Source organism: Agelaius tricolor, unplaced genomic scaffold, assembly GCF_023055355.1.
Source record: "Agelaius tricolor isolate 1412-34295 unplaced genomic scaffold, bAgeTri1.0.p SCAF_23, whole genome shotgun sequence".
Lineage (NCBI taxonomy): Eukaryota > Metazoa > Chordata > Aves > Passeriformes > Icteridae > Agelaius > Agelaius tricolor.
Window position 1 is genome coordinate 10,634,820 of NW_027269283.1, and position 20,322 is coordinate 10,655,141.

The 20,322-nt window shown below is 39.8% G+C and overlaps 1 protein-coding gene across 1 annotated transcript; it reads right to left on the bottom strand.

Annotated features, from left to right (window-relative positions):
- Nucleotides 1–2,207: 2,207 nt before the first annotated feature.
- Nucleotides 2,208–20,261, bottom strand: RAB22A (RAB22A, member RAS oncogene family). Its single transcript, XM_071446896.1, has 7 exons — nucleotides 20,124–20,261; nucleotides 18,216–18,295; nucleotides 15,977–16,058; nucleotides 11,925–11,996; nucleotides 11,684–11,790; nucleotides 9,747–9,856; nucleotides 2,208–8,405 (listed from the first exon to the last, which is right to left on the bottom strand). The coding sequence occupies exons 1-7, from the start codon at nucleotides 20,157–20,159 to the stop codon at nucleotides 8,308–8,310; spliced, it is 585 nt and encodes a 194-aa protein (XP_071302997.1). The 5' UTR covers nucleotides 20,160–20,261; the 3' UTR covers nucleotides 2,208–8,307.
- Between the last annotated feature and the right edge of the window lie 61 nt (nucleotides 20,262–20,322).

A 20,322-nucleotide genomic window follows, 5' to 3' on the forward strand; every position in this document is an offset into this window, starting at 1 on the left:
TAGCTGTGTTTAGTACAAAACTGTTACTTTTGCTTGATACAAGTGAAACCTGCCAACTCCTTCCAGCCAGGATAATGGGACTGATTTTTTAAAGCTTCAGCACTGCAGGGCAATACCCTCAAATACTGCTCTTGATCCTTAAATTCCTTCTCTTTTGGGGAAAGAATGGTCAAATAACATCATAAAGGTGTTTTCTTTTCCAGGAAACTAGATTTGGATGCTCTTATTATTTTTACTCCTTGGTGTGAGAGGGTAATTTTTAGCCTAATCTACAGGCTATGTCATAACATTTTAGATCTCCAGTCAGGAGAGAATTGAGTTCATACTTTGCAGCTTTCTTGGCTGGTACTGTGGGAAGGTTACCTTCTTTTACCTCATCTCTTAAGTTTTATTTTATAAACAGATTCTCTCTGTAAACCAGGCAGGCTTGGAGCAGTAATTAGTAGAAAAGACAAGCTTTATACATATCAGTAAGTTATTTGCAAACTAACGGGGAGGAGTAAGAGAGAAAGATTTACACAGCATAGAGTCATGCATAATAAAAGCCCTAAAGTAAACAACCATTAAGTGTTGCTGCCCAGACCTTTCCGAGTTCTACGTTTCCTCAAAGAAGTACAAAGAAGCCCCTGGAGCGTTATGATCCACCTCTTAAAGGAGTTGCCAAGATGTATCACCTTGCCCTAATTGGCAGCTCTGAACGTAACTGTTTGTATTTGAAGGACTCGCCCACGTTTTCATCCAGGCTGAAGGTTTTCTAAAGCACAGCATTGTTTAAATTGAAAATTTCTGAAGGCTAATAAACGTAGGTTGTCAGGTTTTTGTTGCATGTAAATACTGTGTGAACATTTAATGTTGTACTGGGTGTGCATGGAGGGCACCTGCAATACCTCATCCCTGTTCCACAGACGGCTCTCACTGGGGACAATTCAGCCACAAGACTAAAAGGCAACTTCGTGCCCACAAGGATTTTTGATTAACAGGAGAAAACCGGGATGAACACTGCAGGGAAATGCTGGACAGCACCTGAAAGCTTTGTAATGAAATAATTTTAAAGAACAAGTTCATTGGTTGCAAAACTTCTACTGAGGAAGCTATGAAAATGAAACATTCTCATTGTGCGTGTGCAAACCAGGTGGTTTGCATTTAGTTCTCAGATTCCCTATGCAAACACATGCAAATGGTTTTTTCTCTCTATTCCAGGCATATTCCTGGAATATTCTATCTATTCCAGGCATATTCTACCTTTCTTATGCTCTCCCTGATGCACATTCGTGCCATCTTAGACAAACCTATCTGACACTATTCAAAAGCAGTTTGTTCCCATCTAAGAGCATAACTTCAAAATTGCAAGTAACAAGAAATGTAAATTATTCCAGGTCTCTGTTAAACAAAAGATGACATGGTATGTGTTTCCTACATAGGATCTGCAGCCACTTGCTTAGTAAAAACTTGTACCCAACCTTTTCATGTGAAACAGCAGTTCAGAAACAGGACTTGATGTTTATTTAGCTTTTGAAGGCTGCCATTAACTCAACAGGTTAGATATGCATCCCAGATTAAAGCAACCAAACCATATCTTTTAAGCATCATGTAAGACAAGTGAGTTAACTGCAGCCAAATCCATATTTTTGAGAACTACATAAGCACCAGAGCAGTGCTTTAACAAAAGCAAGCTACCAACCAGCTGGCTGCATTAACCAACAAGAGAAGATCCCTTCCCAGCACAACAGGCCCACGACACTGTGCAGATATTAAAAGCACTTGACAGCTTTGATTGACAGAAACCTGGCCTAAGCAGTTGAGAACTGTGCATTTCATGCAGAGCAAGTTAAAAACAATGTATTAAATAACTTGGCCCTGACAGAATTTGTCAGGCCTTGCCCTGCTAGACAAGCCCGTGTGTGGCCTGCAGTTTCTCAGGCATGGTGCTGCAAAGAAAGGAAGTGTTACACAAAAGCTGCATTCTCTCTGCTGTTTGCCCCCATCCCTTCTTTGCACAGGATCTTCTGCCTTTGTCAGTGTGTACACAGACCAGGGAAAAGCTCCAGTTTCTGCACACCAGTAGTCAGGACTTCTGGAAAACAGCTATTCCAGTCATTTGTACATGTAAGCTATTGCTTACATTCCTCTTCTAGAACTATATTGCTATAGAGACTGTTTTTTAAGATGTGGAGAATTTTGGAAGCATTTATAAACAAGCCAGCATATTTATAAACAAAGCATTTTATTAATAAAATGTTTACACCTTTTTTTTTTTGCACAATACATCAGACTGGTAGTGATTTAGCATGTTATTACACTATAAAAGTTTATTATGAATGCTTAGGCTGAAAAGGCTGTTTACATTATGTCAAATCAACATTTCTTTATTTGCATTCTATGCACTATATGGGAGTGTAAGGACTCAAACAAAAAGGAGAGAACAAAAGCCTGGTTTTCCTCATTAGCCTCTACAAACCAACAATACAGACAAACCTGTACACGCTCTCAGGACCAGCCCAAGAGAAGACTAAAAAAAGTCTCAAAACATTCATAAGCTTGGGAATTCATCACTACAATATTTCATCACTAGTAATCTGACTACACTTCATGCAGTGAAGCAATGGGTGGGGATTTGTGCAGTTTACAGTGCTGCAAATGCTCTGTAACTTTGAGCGGCTTAAGTTGGTTTTAGTAAGAGACAATAGAGTAAGAAGGCACAGACCTTTCAACCCTTGGAACAGGTTAACCCATCCTAGAATGAAAAGGCAGAATGTTGTTATGAGTGACAGGAATTGCTGACACAAAGGTTAACCTTTACACATTTTACAGGCAAACATTTACTATACTGCAAGAGCTCTATGCATATCAGGTTTTGTGTCCTGAACACTCAAATGCAATTTCTCATTCAGAAAAAAACCTCTTTTTCTTCATTGTCCTCAGTGTGGGGGGTACAAGTGGGAAGATTGCCAGAAGTCTTAAGCATCTTAGCTACAGAAATGCAATCCATTTCTGTGCCTTAATCAATTAACTCACCATCACAGTGTCAGTGTTGGATACACAATTTCAGAAAGAGGAAGTAAAGAAAGAAAGTTAAAATACAGAAGAGTGGACCAGAGGCTTACAATAAGTTGCTCCTCCAAGTAAATGTGCTTTGAGCCTTCATTATGTGGTAAAACACAGTCATGGCACAGGTCTCAGCTGCTGTGACAGTTTCATGAGGCTGTGCTAATGAATTACCCTTTTGCTTACAAATATTTGCTGCTGTGACAGATACTTCTAGAACTTTGTGGCAAAAGAGACACTCACCACCTATCCTTGTCTAAATCCCATAAGGAAACAAAGACCAAATTGCCAAGAAAACATAATGGATTTAATAGGAAATACATACTGTAACATGAGTAAAAGTGAGGCAAGATAGTAGCAGTGAGTCTATCAAGGTGTCAGAGTTACAGAATATTCAAGTGCAACAACTGGATGGAGTATCACACCCACAGTGATGAAGAGCATGACAGAAGAGTGGTCTGTGTCCTTCAACATTTGAAAAAGTTGGTTTGTTCAACAACACTTATGTGAAAACATCAACAGAAGCCAAGCAAAGCAAATCCCAACCTTCTTAAAAGAAAATCTTTACAAAAGTAATTAGCTCTTTAAATAAAATTTATACTTAGTGTTTAAGCAAAAATTTAGGAACATCAATTTGCAGGTTGATGTAACAGGAACAGTAAAATTGTTTCTTCTTAGAAGTCTTAGTTCAACAGTGAGCAAACTCATCCTACTGCCTTGATTCTTCATGTAAAATAGGGAGCACCAAGTAACTCTCAGCCATTAGAACTTTTCTAGGTATTTCTGAATAGCTCTTTATGGCATGTACACTCTGACAACACTATGTTAAAAATTCAGGGTTGGGTGGGGTGGGAGGAAATGGAGGGGGGAAGGAGGAAAAAGCTGACCCTAAGAACATTTTGACAAGTCAAAGGCTAAGCTCATCAGTATTTTTGGATTTCAGGATAGTCTTATATCCTTGAAAGATTTGCATCTGTGACACTTTAGGGATAAAGTCTGGTCATTCTTGTTCAATTTTTTCCAAGTTGTGCATTTTTGACAGTAGCTGAGCAAGAAGTGATTTGCACTCAGACTTTTGAGACGTCCAGAATATCAGAAGGGATTTTTCAGAAACAAACATTAGTGTCAGAAGGCCTAAAATAATTTTAGGGAATGAGGTTTTGGCACCTGAATTTTTGTATGATATAAAAATATGTATTTTCAAGCATATTCCTTTTGACAAGCTAGAGCCAAATGACTCAAAGGAAAGCTAACATGACTATTTTAATACTAGAATCTGTATTTCCATCTTACATTGGTAATTCACACCATCATCATAGTTCTGTAAATCTTCTGTGACCTACCATCACTAGGCTGTGATCTATTACCAGAGATGGGATCTGAACATCAAACACCAACAGTTTTCTTTAGGGAATTTTTTGCAGATTTTTAGAGACTTAATTCCAAGTATACAATTCTTCTGCTTTGAGTAACTGACTTGTGATGTACAAACCATCTCAGGTGGCTGTACAATGACTTCCTGCTAGAAAAGTTAAGAAAGTTTGTCCTTTTCTCTCAACTATGAATCAAAAAGCCATTTTTAGAGGCTGTAAGTATTCAGGAGAGATACATGAAGCCTTTTTACAAAATGAGCAGGCAGTGTAGAAGTTGAGGCCAGTGAATTATGCAGGTTCTCCTTGTTTTGGAGATGATTTTGCCCTGTTTGTCTGTGGCTATTGCTGCTGAGTGAGGTTCACTGCAGAGTGAGCAGCTCCACTGCTCTGACAGCTCCTGTCCTGTAAATCATCCAGTCCTGTGCAGATTGCTGACACAGCTCACCACAAATAGCCTACACCATCCTTAACACACACTAAAGACTGTTTCACAAGCAAGTAATTCAAACATCACTGCTAAAGCTTCCTTTTCCAGCTAGTAATGTGTTCTACTGGAACTAAACACTAATGTGAAGGAATAATTTAACCTTAACAGTGTAAGAAAAAAAATCTTGCTGAGGCCAACTTTTAAACCATTCAAGATTTTCACCGTGAATTCCTTTTTGATAATTAAAATGAAGCTCTAACCAAGATTGTAGCTCTCCCTCAACCAGGTTGAGGGATTAGACTTCCAAATCAATAAGTAGGTCTTGTCTCCTCTCCTCTTACCCTCTTCCCAAGCAAGTAAATAATCCTTCTTGAGCAGGCTGGTAGCATCAAATGTAAAGCAACACATCAAAGACTCCAGTCTGCATAAAACATCCTCTAAACCATTAACTGTCTGATCCTGCAGCACTTAAAGGAAGGGTCTCACTGATGTCAGCAGGGATCTGGAGTGCAGTGATTTGTTGGACCTAAAATAAAGGCTTTACCTTCACAGTAACAGCAAAAGTTGTTAGAATTGTCTTAGAACTTTTCAAAGCACCTGTAACAATTTTCACTAGTATGATTACTAAATGTCAGCTTCCAAATTTCACCTAGTTGGGTACTTGACATAGCAGTTTTCAGCATGTATATAAAATATCCTACAAAACTACCTGCAGCACAGATTGAGAACCTGGCAAGTCAGCTAAGTGACTGTTTCAAGAGAGGGTCAGATGAAGATACCTTCCAAAACCTGGAGAGCACATTCAAGTTGCTCCAAAGCTTAAGAATGAAATATTTATCAAATTTAATTTTTGTTCAATTCTATAACTTTCATGAGAAAGAACTGGTGGTGTTTAGAAGTTGCACTAGTCATATTTTTTCAGCTAAAAATGCTCTGATCAATGATATAACATACACCTCATTACATTTTTACATACATGACACTTTGCCATTTCAAACATGTTCTGCAGAAATTAATCTGTGCAATATGCTCTGGAATGACCCTGCTTGAGCAGGGAGGTTGAACCAGATTAGTCACTGTGGTCCCTTTCAACCTGAACCATTCTGAGATTGTGTAATTCCCTTTGACAGTATCTGAAAGTTGAGTCTCTGATGAGCTCCACTCATTAGACAGAAAGACATGGTGGAATAAAACTTTAATCCTGAGCTTTTTGAACAGCTTCTTACCAGGAAAAAAGCTATTAAAAATTTAGCTGGAATGGTTGATAATCTGCACTCCAAACACTCCAATACCAATGCATCTCCAAATAGAGAAGCTATGCTAGGAGAAAATATAATCAATTCCAGCAAGCCTAGTGCAAGATCAAAGCAGCTGACCTAACAAATTATTAATACAAAAGAAACCACTTTTCTCTACCAAAAATGAAACAATGAGCATGTGCATCTCATGCAGGGAAGATTGCATTCCAGCATTCAGCAGGGCCAGTGATCAATAAACACTTATGTGGACTCAGAAGAACTTACATCAACTGTCTGTCTTTTTAAACAGGCAAATATTAAGCAGCAGCCTCACTCCAGGGCTGGCAGTTTGCACAATCTGGAACACTGGCTGTTACACTTCACCTGCTGCAATTCCAGATCAGAACTGCAGAAAGAGTAGGGTGCACACCCATGGAGTTGGATTTCTTGGGCTCTCTGGAAGCATGGAGCCTGTGGGACTATGGCAAAGAAGGCAGAATTGGCAAGGTGGGCAGGGTAAGGAAAAGGCATGACAAAAATGTAGTCACCAAATATCATTAAATTCACTGACCTGCCCAAAAACCTCAATGTACCAGTTTGCCTGTTCTGCTCCAGCTCTCCAAGAATTTTCAGTAAAACACAAATGAATCTGAAGTACAAGTCCTTTAATTTCTTACAAATTTTCCTACACTTCCTTCAGAGAAAATACTTGAGATGATAGAAAACCAGATTAAAAAAAAGAATAAGCATCATCATGAGCTCAGTTGGATACTAAAGCTAACCAGCATATTTTAGTATATACTCAAGTCTATTAAGCTCTTTTTCTTCAAAAGTATAAAAGTTTCTCACTAGTGCTGGTAAGAAACAAAAAAGTAAAAATAAATAAAATAGCACAAACAGGTATGGTCAACCTATAGTTTAATTGAAAGCCTACTAAAACCCATACAGAATAAGCTAAACACTGATTTGCTAAAAACCCTCACAGATGAAAAACCCCAGGAAGCAAGAGGTAATGATCTACATTACCACATGTCTTAAGGTTACTTCCTATGTGTATTTTTGTGCCTAAAATAGGAAAGACTGGGTGCACCCCAGATGAAAGTTTGTTCAACAGACAGGCCTTGTGCTGCCCCACCAGGATGTTTTATTGGCCCTTTCAAATGTCATTGAAAGAGAAAGAATTTCATCTGCCTCTGGATGAACTCACAGTGACAATACCTAAAATGCAGGAAAAAAAACCCTGATGGAGATTCCTCAAGAGTTTATCCCTAGGTGTGGAATGGAAGGAGTGTAGAAGACTCTATTATTTTTTACTGTTTTTACATAATTTATAACACTTTAAACACTGGTCTCATAAATATAATATGAACACTTTACACATGCCAAGCAATTAAAAGCTTTCCCCAAAACCTTGTAGGTCTTATCAGAACCACTGGCAGCATCTGTTTACAGCATCTCTTTTTAGTCAGTAACCACTTCATTTAGTCAGACCTGTGAGTAATTTTCTTTAACCAATACCTTAATATTAAAAAAACTCATAACAACAAAAAGATGCCTATAAGCATACCAGTTTGCCTTAAAGTGATTACAGTCAGCATGAAAAAGAAGATTGTCTGTGGTTTAAGATCTGTTGCTTGTGTCCCCACCCCCAGTGCAGATCATCCTTAAATAAAAAGTGCAAATGGGATTTGGGGACTGGATGGACTGATTTGCCTACTATTTGTCTTCAGTTGCTTATTCTGTAGCCATCTCACATCAACTGTCCCATCATACTTGGAGTAGCTACACCAAAATTTAAAATAAGGCTCACTGAAGAAAAGGAAGAAATGACATCTAACTTCCAGACTCCTCCTAACCCTATCTCCCACAAAAGTGCTCATTTCCCTTTTTACAAAAAAACCTCCCAAAACCTTGTTTACAAAACTACGAAAACATTTCAGTTCTACCATCCACGTAGTCACCTTCCAATCAGGCAAGGCCAAAGAAGTGATGATGGATCCCTTTGGAGCAGGGGACACCGCAGGCCGTGGAAGCCAGCAGGCTGCCCTGACCGCTGCAGTCCTTTCTGCGCGCGCAGGCGTCCGAGGAGCCGGTCCCTTCTTGGGGACCTCGGGTGTCTGAACACCAGCAGATAAAGATCTAAGACTGATATATAAACCCAACATGAACTATTAACTTCCAAGACCACCTACTGTATATAAAGTTTGACTTTCTGAGGGGTCAGTCAACAGCAGCTGCGCTTTGTCACCGATGGCTGGCGTCGAAGCTTGAAGCCCTTCCCACTGGAGGCGGGGTTGGTGTCAGTGGATGGAATTCTGCGACCTACAAGGAGGCAGGAAAAAGAAATACATAGGAAATGTTAGACTTGAAACTGGTTCTAAGCATCTGGTGTATGCTCTGTATACAAAAATGTGCCTTCAATTAGCTGTAGGTCACCAGGGATGACATTCCTGCCCAGCAGGATGGCAGCAACAGTCTGTGTTGTGTCTGTAAGAGGGATGGCTGCACAAAAGGACAGCAGAGGCAGTTTGAAGTCAATTTAGCAGCAGTTACACTTCAGATTCATCTAGACCTGGCCAGCTAAGCTGCAAAAGCACTTGGAGAATACTTTGCAGGATGCAATACCATCTGGAATAGCTTGAGAACAACCATCTTGACCTGGATTTCCACAGATTACCTGCATCAGGCTTAACAAAGGAGTGCTTGTAGAGAGAGCTGCTTTACTCATCTCATCAGTCTTTAAAATGGACTGTTCCTGGTTGAGCATTCTCTTCTGAGGAGGATTTATGATTTTATTCCCCCCATAATTTATTCAAGATCAATTTTAGAGAGCAACTATTAAGTCAATAAATCAGGAGGCTAATCTACAGCACATAGTTTTTACATCAGCTTCAATATATTCAGCTGCTTCTATAGACCCTCTTTTTTTTCTGAAGTCTGATGTTTCTGTAGTTTTCACAAACAGGCTGACACACCTGAACATTGGTGCTGCTACTTGATACATATCCTCCAAACAGTATTGCATAGAATTCACTATGGAATAGTGTCTTTTTATTCACACATATAAAAAGTATCATTGTTGTCCTCACCACAAATGGGACAGAAAAGATTTGCAATTTAATATAAAAAACCCCCAAGGTACTACAAACATACTTGAGGAAAATTTACATACAGTAGTTGCTATTCCCCATGCAGTAATCTGGCATTTATGAATTTTTATATTTTTAAAACCACATTTTTTTAGCCTAAGTACAAGCACTAAGAATGAGAACTTAATTCCTCAGATATATAAAGTCTGGATCGTCCTCATGCCATTTCCTTCCTCCTCCATAACCTTGGAAGTACTAATTGGAACATTCAATAACAGACATGGCAAGAGGACACTGACTTCTGACAGGAGTACCCAGCCTGCTATTTATCCAGCAGCATCACAGTATGCTGAAAACCTCTAGAAGGAATATTTAGAGGTCATTTGGTGACCAGAAATTCATGCAGCTCATTTTGCAGTTTGTAGTCATGTCAGATTGTAACGACTTTATACTAAAGTCTGTAAATTTTCACCCAAACAGCACAAAAAGTAATAGAGAAATCAAATTTCTACTCAAGTTTTTCGCAGAAGAAAGTAGTTTAAATACTTACTAATTAAACATTTTAAATACTTACTAATTTCTATAAAGAGTTCATTAATGTTTATTGCATTTTTCGCACTTGTCTCTACAAATATTGCATGAATGGAATCTGCATAGTCTTTAGCATCTTTTTCCATGACTTCTCTGGGGAAAAAAAAAACCAACAAAAAAAAACAAAGAGAAATTCATGAATGCAAAAGAACCCCATTACTCAAAACCTTAAGGGACAGATAAAGTTTTTAAGTGTCTCCTATAATGAATATTTTACCTGTTTAGCATCACAGTGCTCCCCTCATGCTGAAGCTGATGCTCATTCTTTACTCTGTGCTGTCTCCCTGCCTTGAAGTATGAGCACAGTCATGAACTACCCAAGGCCTTCATCCATCTGACAACACTGCAGTGATTTTGTCTGGAGTGCTCTAAGCTTAGGCCTGCAATCAATCCTTCTGCTGTGACATTCACCCCACCAGCTTTATATGTCCTAAGAAGATCCTAAAGCATTATTTCCAATCATGCTGTGCATTTCTTATGACTGTTTACCAAACCAAAGAATCTCCCAACACTGCACAAATCATCAGCACAGCATTTACTTTGCATGAATATGTAGCTATAAAAAAGGAATATTTTTATACTAAGCACACAGGTGCACAAGTTATTCTGCACCCCAAAGTAGGCAAATTGAGGATTTTGTATATTTCCTGAAACAAAATAAAAAATACAAACCCCAGTAGCTGTAAGGAACTCTGGACTTTACATTGTATCACTTCATGTACAATTTCTACAACACACAGGCTACTTCCAGTAATGAGGGACTTTAGGATATCAAGAGCATGGACTTTGAGCAGTGACTCAATTATTGCCTCTGATTAAAGTACAAGGAACCTTCCTCATTAGCTTGAAGAGCAATGTTTGCACTTATGATGCCAGCTGAGCATGTGAGATGTGAATTCTGTTTTAAAGAATTTTACACTCTATTTCCTTCAAAAGACATGCTACTTCTCATGAAAGTTATTAGAGCTCACTAGATAACTTCTAGGTATTAACAATTTGTAAAACCATACTCAGAGCAACCTTTGCAGTGGTTCTTTAAACATATAACCAGCTGTCTCCTTTGAGACACCAGCTGTGGTGCCTTTTCCAGCAAAACCTAAACCCAAGAAGTTTACACACACCTTCCTTCTGAATTTTGGCTTATTTAACCAGGACATCAATAAAAAAGGCCTTCTTTTGTTTTTAGTACATGCCTTCCTGAAAGTTTGGCTCTTCATAAAGTTTCTCAAGAGCTTTTCCCGCTCCCTGCAACTATTTTGGCCACAGCCAATTCCACCCCAATATTTAAGCAGGGAAGGAAGGCACCTGAACAAGCAAGTTAGAAAAACCTACACAATGCTTTCCAACAGGCTTGGTGTTTTTCCTAACAAAATGAGGTGCTACAGACTGACAGGGGCACTTCTTGTAAAGTGAGGTAAACAGCTTCTATTACACTATAGCTTCACAGGCAGTTTAGGTTTGTGTAACTTGGCACTGCCACCAGAAAAGGTAATCCTGTCTCCCTGTAAACTGCTCATTCCTAACTCTGCTATCCCCACACCATTATGCCAGCAAGTGTTCATGGTGTGAGAAAGATAAATATACTTGGATCAGTTTTCTTTTTTTTTTTTTTTAAGGGTTAGTTTTAATCTGGATCTATTTTACAGCCCAATTTACTGCCCAATCACACATGTACTCACACCAGCACAGGGGAGGAAGTGGGTGAGACCATCCAAGGGCAGCCTAACCACATCTTCTGACAGCACAAGCAGCTCAAACCCCATGTCCTCTGACAGCAGAAACAGCTCAAATCCCTTGTGAAACTACAACACTACAGCAGAACAGCTTAAATTGTTCTATACCTTTCAGCTGCTCTAAAATATTAAAATATTTAATGCTAGGGCTTAAGGAAAACCCTCAAAACTGACAGCAGTTATTTACCTGACATCATTAAGGTCACACTTATTTCCTGCAATAGCTACAACAATGTTGGGAGGTCCATGCTGGCGAAGCTCTTTAACCCAGTTCTTTAACGTTGAGAAAGTTTCCTAATGTGGGGGAAAAAAAAAAAAAAGAAAAAAAGAAGACGGAAGGAATTAAGAAATTAAGAGTCAGAACTGGCCCATGACACAAATAAAAAACCCCAGAAATTGTAATGCTGGGTCAAGATCAGGTTTCTTACCTCTTTTGTGATGTCATACACTATAATGGCTGCTGCTGACCCTCGGTAATACATCGGGGCTAAAGCACGGAACTGGAAAAAAGACAGCAAACATAAACCTGATCTTCCTGTGACCTCCAGAGCCTCACCACCATTAGCATTATATTGAAAAAAGGGAAAACCAAGATGACAGCAGTGCAAAGCTCTCCTTTACAGTCACCACAGTCTGTGCAGTAGAACACACGATCTCCCAGGAAGGCATTGTTCTCCTGAGGACAGGCAATAAATCGTGGGGGCTCAGCAGCACCTGCTGCAAACAGCAGCAAGGCAAACTTGATCTTATTTTGCCTAGATTAGAACCTCTCCCTTAACAGACTGTCTACACAAACATGCATGTGCTCCACTTTAAACACCAAACAAGGGCAAAAATGCAGGGAGAAGCAAGGTCAACTTTGACTAAGACAAAAATGTTAAGAAACCTAGCATATATTAATTTTGATCTGAAATGTTCAGAAGTTGCTATCAACTTCTAGCCCCATGGATCAATTACCAGTCTTAAATGCTAGAAATGTTGATTTCTTCAGAATCTAACTTATGGCTTTAGAGATTTTGCTTCAGTTTTCCCCTCAAATTTAGAAGCATGTTTAAACCAAAAAACTGCAAAAGCCCACAAAACTATCTGCCCTGTTGCAAATAGAGCTTTAAGGAACACACCAGATAAAAGGCTGCTTTCCTGTGATTTTCAGAATTAAATCTACAGCAGGTCTGTTTGCTTTGTAGGGCTGTACTTTTGAGTGGACAGAACCTTATGAATCCAGTGCTAAAAAAAAGTGATAAACAATCAAGTTGCATCAAAAATCTCCATGAAGCATTCTTAAGAACAGTGGGATATTCTGCCAACTTTAAAAAAGCCAAGACAACTGATCTAGCAACCAGAACTCCCCTTCAAAGTGCAGAGTAAACTGCATGTATTGGTTTCATGTAAGCATTATGATTTAGAGCTTTTGTGCATCTTATTACTCAGGGTAAAAATAATGAATTGGATACAGTTTTTCATAAAGGCTTATTCATTTCTAATAAAATACCAATTTCCTTTTGCTTAGTACAGTTCAACTGAGAGCAATATAATAAATCATAAAAATCTTGCTATAAAGCAGAATTCCAGACCATTTACATTTGGCTCTCAAATTCTGTTTTGAAAATAGGATTTTGAATGCAAAGTTCAGAATATAAAAATATTTAATAGTGGGAAAGGGAAACATGGGCAGGCATTCAGTTCACATTGGGACATAATCCCTCTCTTCCTTCTAAGTACTAAAATATAAAGGGAAACATATTTGGTAAACCACCACTTGGACTGGTTGCAACCTGGCTTTTTGATTATTCACTATTTACATTGGGAACAAACCAACTTTCACTTGCTGATTTTGTATTACTCTCATTTCCTGTCTGCTAACACTTAGATACTTTTTTCCACCTAAGAGCAGTCAGCAGATAAAATATATTAACAAAACAGATGTTACCAGAAACACTGGATTTTCCTTCTGCAATTTTTCCAAAGACTTCAGCTTGCCCCCCAGCCTCCAATTTGTGTTTTGAGAGAATTATTAATGTAATTATGCATAATGTAACTATGCAGGGAAACTCAAAACTGTTAGGTAAGAAGGCAAAAACCCTAATTACTGTAAGTCACCTCCTATCAACTGAACTCAGTGCAGAAGAAATGAGAGAAGAAATAAGGTATGTGTGTAAATGAGGTGTGTGAATGACTTGGTGCACATTTCCTGCTCTGGAACAAGGCTGTCCAGCCACCCCAAAGCACTGAGAGCAAGGGGGTGCCCAGTGCAGTGCAGCACCATTTGCAGCTGGGCTTTTGAAATGGGAAACAGCAAACACTCCTCAAGGAGCCAGGACTGTGGATTCCATGCATTCCACACCACAGCTCAGCAGAGACATTTCAGTTCCAAGAATGGTGTGGACATTTTTAGTATTCCAGATCTATTCCACAGAGGGAATCCCTTCCATAATTCATTGGCAGATATGTTGCATGACCAGAAAACTGTGCTACAGATTTCAGGGCCAGGCAGGTGTACAGCCCATTTGTGACAGCAGTGACAGTGCTGTCCTGCTCTGGAGAAAGGAACCTTTGTGAAGATACTGAATCATTTCAGAGTAAACATCCCTGCTCACATTTCACTGACTTCCTTGGTTATACTGGAGTCTCAAGTGACTTCTCTCAGATATGGACTACAAACTTCACAGGTATCACAGCTCCTGCTCTGACTTCTCTCAGATATGGAATATAAACTTCACAGGTATCACAGCTCCTGCTCTGAGTCCTGTAAAGACACCTTTCCTTTTTTGATTCAATAAAGATATCAAGCAACTTGTATGGAAGAGAATTAAAGAGGTATCACTGAGAGTCCAAAAATAGACCAGGAACATGCTGGCCATGTACAGAGATGCTTCCTCAGATTAGATGTGCTGAAGGCAAATTACAGGGTCCTCCCATTGCTTGCACAGTTCAAGTGAACAGGATGGAATGCTAAAACATAATGGATGCTTCCTGCCAAATAGTGGCAGGCACGTTTATAAAGCTTTTCATTTAAGAGAACCAACCTCTAAAAATTCATACTCTACCTCTCAGAATATCACTTTGCAGCAATAACATTCCAGAATGGGCTATGAGGTTCACTTAAGACAAACTATTTACAGCAAATGCTGACTGACTGCTGGCAATGGAAGGGCTCAGGATATTTTTGATAACACAGATACTATTGGACATATTCCTGGGAAACATCCCTGACAACTTCACTTTGCTTTATATGGTGCTGTTGGAAGGAAATAAATTGTCATTCAAAATTGACTAAATCACAATACAAATACACTGGAGTTACTTCCTAGGCTGTTATCAAGCCAGAGGGCTGGCAGCTCAGTTCCACCAGGATTCCTAAAGGTCAAGTCCCTATGCATAGGGATGACTGAGGCTTTACAAAGTGTTTGTTTTGTTTGTTATTATTGGGAGGGTTGTTTTGTTGGTTTGTTTGTTTTTTTGTTTGGGTTGTTTCTCAAGCCAATCCTGAAAAGCAGTACAGCTGTATTTGTCAATTGTTATCCTGAAGTTATAAGCCAACCTTTATCACAGTTACCTCACATCCCAAATAAACTCATCTTGAGTAATGCACAGCTGCCAGTAGTTCACTTGCAGCCAAAGCAAGAAAAAGCACTGTTAATGCAGCTACTGTAATTTCTACCACTCTCACTAGTAATCCATAAGCTAGCAAGCTCCCTGGAAAAGTCTTCCTCTTAGTTCCAAATGAAAATCATGCAAATTAATTAGCTGGGATTTCATTTGATTAGTCATTTTCTTCAAAGCTTTTGTTGCCTTTCCTCAGAACTATGAATGCTGCAGAGATCAAAACCCCAAACTACCAAATTAAAACTTAAATTTCAAAAGAGATTTGACACAGCTTCTAACACCATCAGATTTGATTAGTAAAACTTTACAGAAGAATAAAAGAGTAGTTATCACCTGTAACACTGCTTGAAACTGCTCTGGAAAACCTAACTCTACATCCTACTCACATTTACAACCCTAACAGTGAAGCTAACAGAATGTGTCAGCAGTTGTGTATTTTTCCAGAATCAAGGCCTTACTTGTACTATGAAACATGGTAATTTATCTCACTTTGATTCTTGTGCTGCTGCACTGACTGCAAATATTGCAGTTGAAGGTTTAATACTCAGCTAGAAATGGTACTAGAGAGAGCTGCTGGCTTCCCCCACACCAGCCTTGTCTTCTGTGGAAAGACCATTCCCCTTCAGTGAATCTAAACCCAGACTACTGCTCCATAAACTCCTCTTAGGTAATCTTCCTTACCTTCACACTTAAATCATGACAATGAGAAATAAAAACATATCTACAGCACCCACATCTTGATAGGAATCTGCACAGAAACAAGTGTTGTAATACATGTTTGTAAAACCAGATCACTTTGTGATTTCCAGGGGCAGAGTTGGAAACAACCCAAGCCCTGGCCCAAACTCTCTCCACAGATGCTGACTTTACTCACCCGCTCCTGTCCAGCTGTATCCCAAATCAGGAATTTATGCAGCTCATTTTGATACTGTACAGTCTTGGTCATAAATGAGGCTCTGAAAAAAACCACAGAGTTCATGCATTTTGAGAATATAAAAACATCCTTAGAACACCCATTACCACCATGAGCTTTCAAGAAGGTCCACATTCCACTAAAAGTGAGCCTAATTGCATTTCAACACCATTAATTAGCTGATGTATTTCTGCAATGAGTGAAGAAAACCAAAGTGATAGGATATTCTTGTAAAGCACAGCAGAGACTTTCACTTCCTTTAAGACTGCTGCAAATTATGCATCAAATCTGAATTTTCTGGTCAATATGGAAACAGTTTCCTAAATCATAGATTCTCACCGAATTTATCTTACTGGTTCTATAAACCAAAACATCCCTGTACAGTCAATTTGAAGTGAAAAGTTGTGTTTCTGTAATTCACATCACAACTAAACCATCCCCAGTGGTACCTGACAAGAAGCTAAATGCTTCTCAAAATCCTCTGACAATTGGCTGAACAAAACCCTCCAAATTGGAGTTATCCTTGATGACTTTTAGTAGGAATAATGTTTGTTTTGATATTAAATTTTCCAGCTGCTTTTCCCAGCCAAGTAGACACTATAACTTGTTTGATATTCCTTTTTGGTGCTCTAATGAATATTCTGCAGCACCTGGAAGTGTATGCTGGTTAAATCTGCCCTCAGCATCCTGAGGGGAGGAAAGCTGCAGAATTGGGACAAGGCTTCTGCAGCTGCCCGTGGCAGGAATTGAGCAATGACCATTGACAACAACAAAGTGTGATTGCTCAGCTGAGTCTAAGAGGAATGAAAACAGGACAGGAAACAAGATTGTATCTCATGAACTCAAAGACCCAGAGAATAAAGTTGAGGCATTCTCAGCTTTAGTTTTGCAAGACGCTCAAAGCTCTTCTAATCCCTCCTTTGTCCTCTCCACCTACAATTCTCAATTGGGAATTAAAAGCAAGGCATAAAAAAAGTTAAAAATTAATTTACTTTAAGTTTTTGGACTGTGTATCTTGTTGGAGCTTCACATAATCCCAGCATTTGGGCAAGTTTTGATTCATTTATGTAGCAAATTACCAAAATAACCAGTCTTCAGAGCAATGAATGATTTTGTTAAGGCTGGTAAAAGATAGATTTTCAGTCTGTCACTTCAAGCAGCTATAATGCTCTCAGTTCTGTTAATAAACCTCTGTTAACAGAGAAACATAAACAAAAGCACGCTTGTACAGAACATTTTGCAGTTCAATGTCAGTATTTATACTCAAAAAAAAAGGGGGGATGTAAGGGAAAGAGAGAGATCACAGAGACCCCAATTTTTCAGAAGGACAGGATGAGACACAGCTGATCTTTATCAGCAGGATCTTTTTTGGTAGAAGCTGTAGCAGAGCCTGTGGGACACCACACCTGAGACAGGAAGTTGTACTGACACTCCCAAACACTTCTTGGCAACAAGCAAAGTTCCACAAGCCAAAAATTGATTCTGATCAAAGCAGCCCAAAAGACACTTGCTAAGCAAAAAAAACCCCAAAAAAACAAAACAAAACAACAAAAAAAAACCCCAGCAAAAGAAAAAGATCCAACCACTCCAAGAATTCCTGATGCTTGCTCTTCCTTCCATCCATTCAAAGATTTGAGATTAATAATGTTGCTACTCTGAGGCTCAAATTTCAAATATCCCCCTTACCTATGAGACTTACTGCAAAACCAGTTTCATCAGTTAGATTTGTGTGTGCATTGCATACAAATGTGTAACATTTTAACTAATTAATGGTGAGACCTACCTGAATTAGTATGCTAACCACCCTCCAAAACCTAGGAGACTTACAGTACTTGAGCCTTTAAAAAAATGAACTAGAAACCGTGGAGTTGCATAATAATTAGAATTTGACATGTAAGGGTTGTGCACAAGAAAAGCATGCTGTCCCTTTAAAAGAAGCATCTGTAGTGTAATTTATTCATTGTTAGCTTAGATTAACAATACAAAAATGGGTCCAGACCTTACACATGAAAATAGAAGCTGCAGGAGTGCTGAGAGCACTCCTCCTATGTGTCCTGAGGTAGCTCACAAGCTTAATTAAGGCTGCAGTTATGTTTATTACCACACTCAGCTGCCACACACGAAGAACTCCCAAGTGATCTATTCAGGTAATTTCATTTTATTCTTGCATAAATCACATTTACTTCATTTAGTTTCTTACCCTATTGTTGGGTTGATGTTGGGATCAAAGCTATCTTCAACAAATCTCCACACAATACTTGATTTGCCCACACCAGTGTCCTAAGAAAAGAAAACAGTTGAAAGCAGTATTAATTACTATAGACAGATGATTATTTTGTCCTCAAATCCTTCAGTAAACTGCAGTGAATAACACATTCCTGCAGAGAATCTCAGAGAAGTTGTGAAACACTTCAGGTATTACATTAATTTAGTAGAAAATGAAAGGTCTGTTACAAGTTACAGTCCTCTAAACAAAATTGTTAAGATTTTTTTGAAGAACCACAAAAATCTGCATTCACACTTACTGTTACTCAAACTTTGAGCTTTTTTACAAAGCTATGCACATCTTCCAATGGAACAGCAGTGGGAAAAGACCACTCTTGGTAAAACATACAGCAACTGAGTACAGCTTACCAGGATAGAGGACCAGTGGAGTACATGAAATTATACAAGGGTGACACATGCATTCAACCTCTGACTAATGCTGTCCCACCCTGCTTAATGAAAGACTTGAAATTTCTTCTGTGATACACCTGAAACACGTTACTAATGCAACTCTACGTGCTAAAAATGGTGAAAGAGGAAACAAACCATGAAAATTCTTTGTATATCTTTGCACCATCAACTCCACGGTTAAAAAGCAAAAGATATAGAGAAGTCACATTTAGAAGTGAAATTAAACTCTTAGTGGTAAAGCACTTCTCAGTAGAAGCTGGACATTTGAAATTGTATTTTATTTAAGATGTGTGAAGACAAACTTTTTGCTTTGCATTTCCTGAGTCATTAAAACTTTAAGAAATAAACCCCTGAGGAATTGTTTCACTGAAAATGAAGTTTTACATCATTCATGCTTTTTTTTTTCAAACCTCCTGAATATTGCAGTAATTTGGGTACACTATGCATGATTGTGTTCATCTTGCCAAGCTATTTTCCTCTTGAGAAAAAACACATTAACATAGCTCTGTATTTTACACAGTTTGCAGTCTCATTAATCAGAGCAAATCTTAAAAAGAGAAACACAGATGTGGCTCCTGGCTCAGGGAATTCAAGGACAAGTTTTCCTGGGTGCTTATTCCCCTTTTCTTCCGTGGCAAAAGGTTTCTCAGGCCAGGTGAATACAAACAGTAGTTACCCCAAATACCTTCACAACACGAAGGGCACACAAACACATAATCTTCCCCTCTGAAGGGCAAGGTGGCCATTTAAAGCAGAAAACAACTCTGAACAGAAGGTTTCAATGCTGGTAGTGACACCTCCACCTGTTCACCGTGGGGCTCTCCAACCAAACCAAGCCAAAAAGCAGCTTCATACCCTTACGAATTTTTAAACTTCTGCTTCGCTTCGCTCCACGTCTCCTCCTTCCACCACCTGCAAGATCTTCCTGCCTATGTTCCTACAATATAAGTTCAGGCCCCTCCCTCTCTCCCACCAGTTTGATTTCAGGTGCTTCTATTTATTCTGTGGACTCCAAGCCCGAAAGGGCCTGGGAGGAAGAGGGACAAAGGCATTAGATAGTCATGCTTCCTCTCTTATTTTTTTAAAAAGGAGAACAGGGCAGAAAAGGAGCGATATTGACCCGTGGCAGACGCCTCCCTCGCAGAGGGGAAGGCGCGTCCGCCCGGTCCCCTCAGAGGGACGGGGCGAGGGCCCGGCAGCGCCCGGGGAGAGCTCCCTGCGCTCGGCGCCTCTCCGGGCTCTGGCAGAGGCTCTCCAGGCTCTGAGAGAAGCTTTCCGCCATCGCCACAGAGCCTCTCCAGCCCCTGACAGAGGCTCTCCGCCATCACCAGAGGCTTCCCGAGCTCTGACAAGAGGCTCCCCGCCACCACTGAGCTTCTCCAGCCAGCCCCTCATTCCGCTCCCACCCTCCCTCCCGCCGCCCAGCACTTACCCCCAGAAGGCAAACTTTCAGCTCCCTCAGAGCCATGGCGGGGCAGGCAGCGTCTTCAGCGAGCGCCTGAGACGCGGCCCAGCACGATCATCGCCGTCCCCACGGCGGCCGCCCCCCGCCCGCCCCGGTTACCCGCACACCGCGCTCCTCCTCAGGCTGCGCGGACGCGCCGCCATCTTGGGCGGCCGCCGGAGTCCCC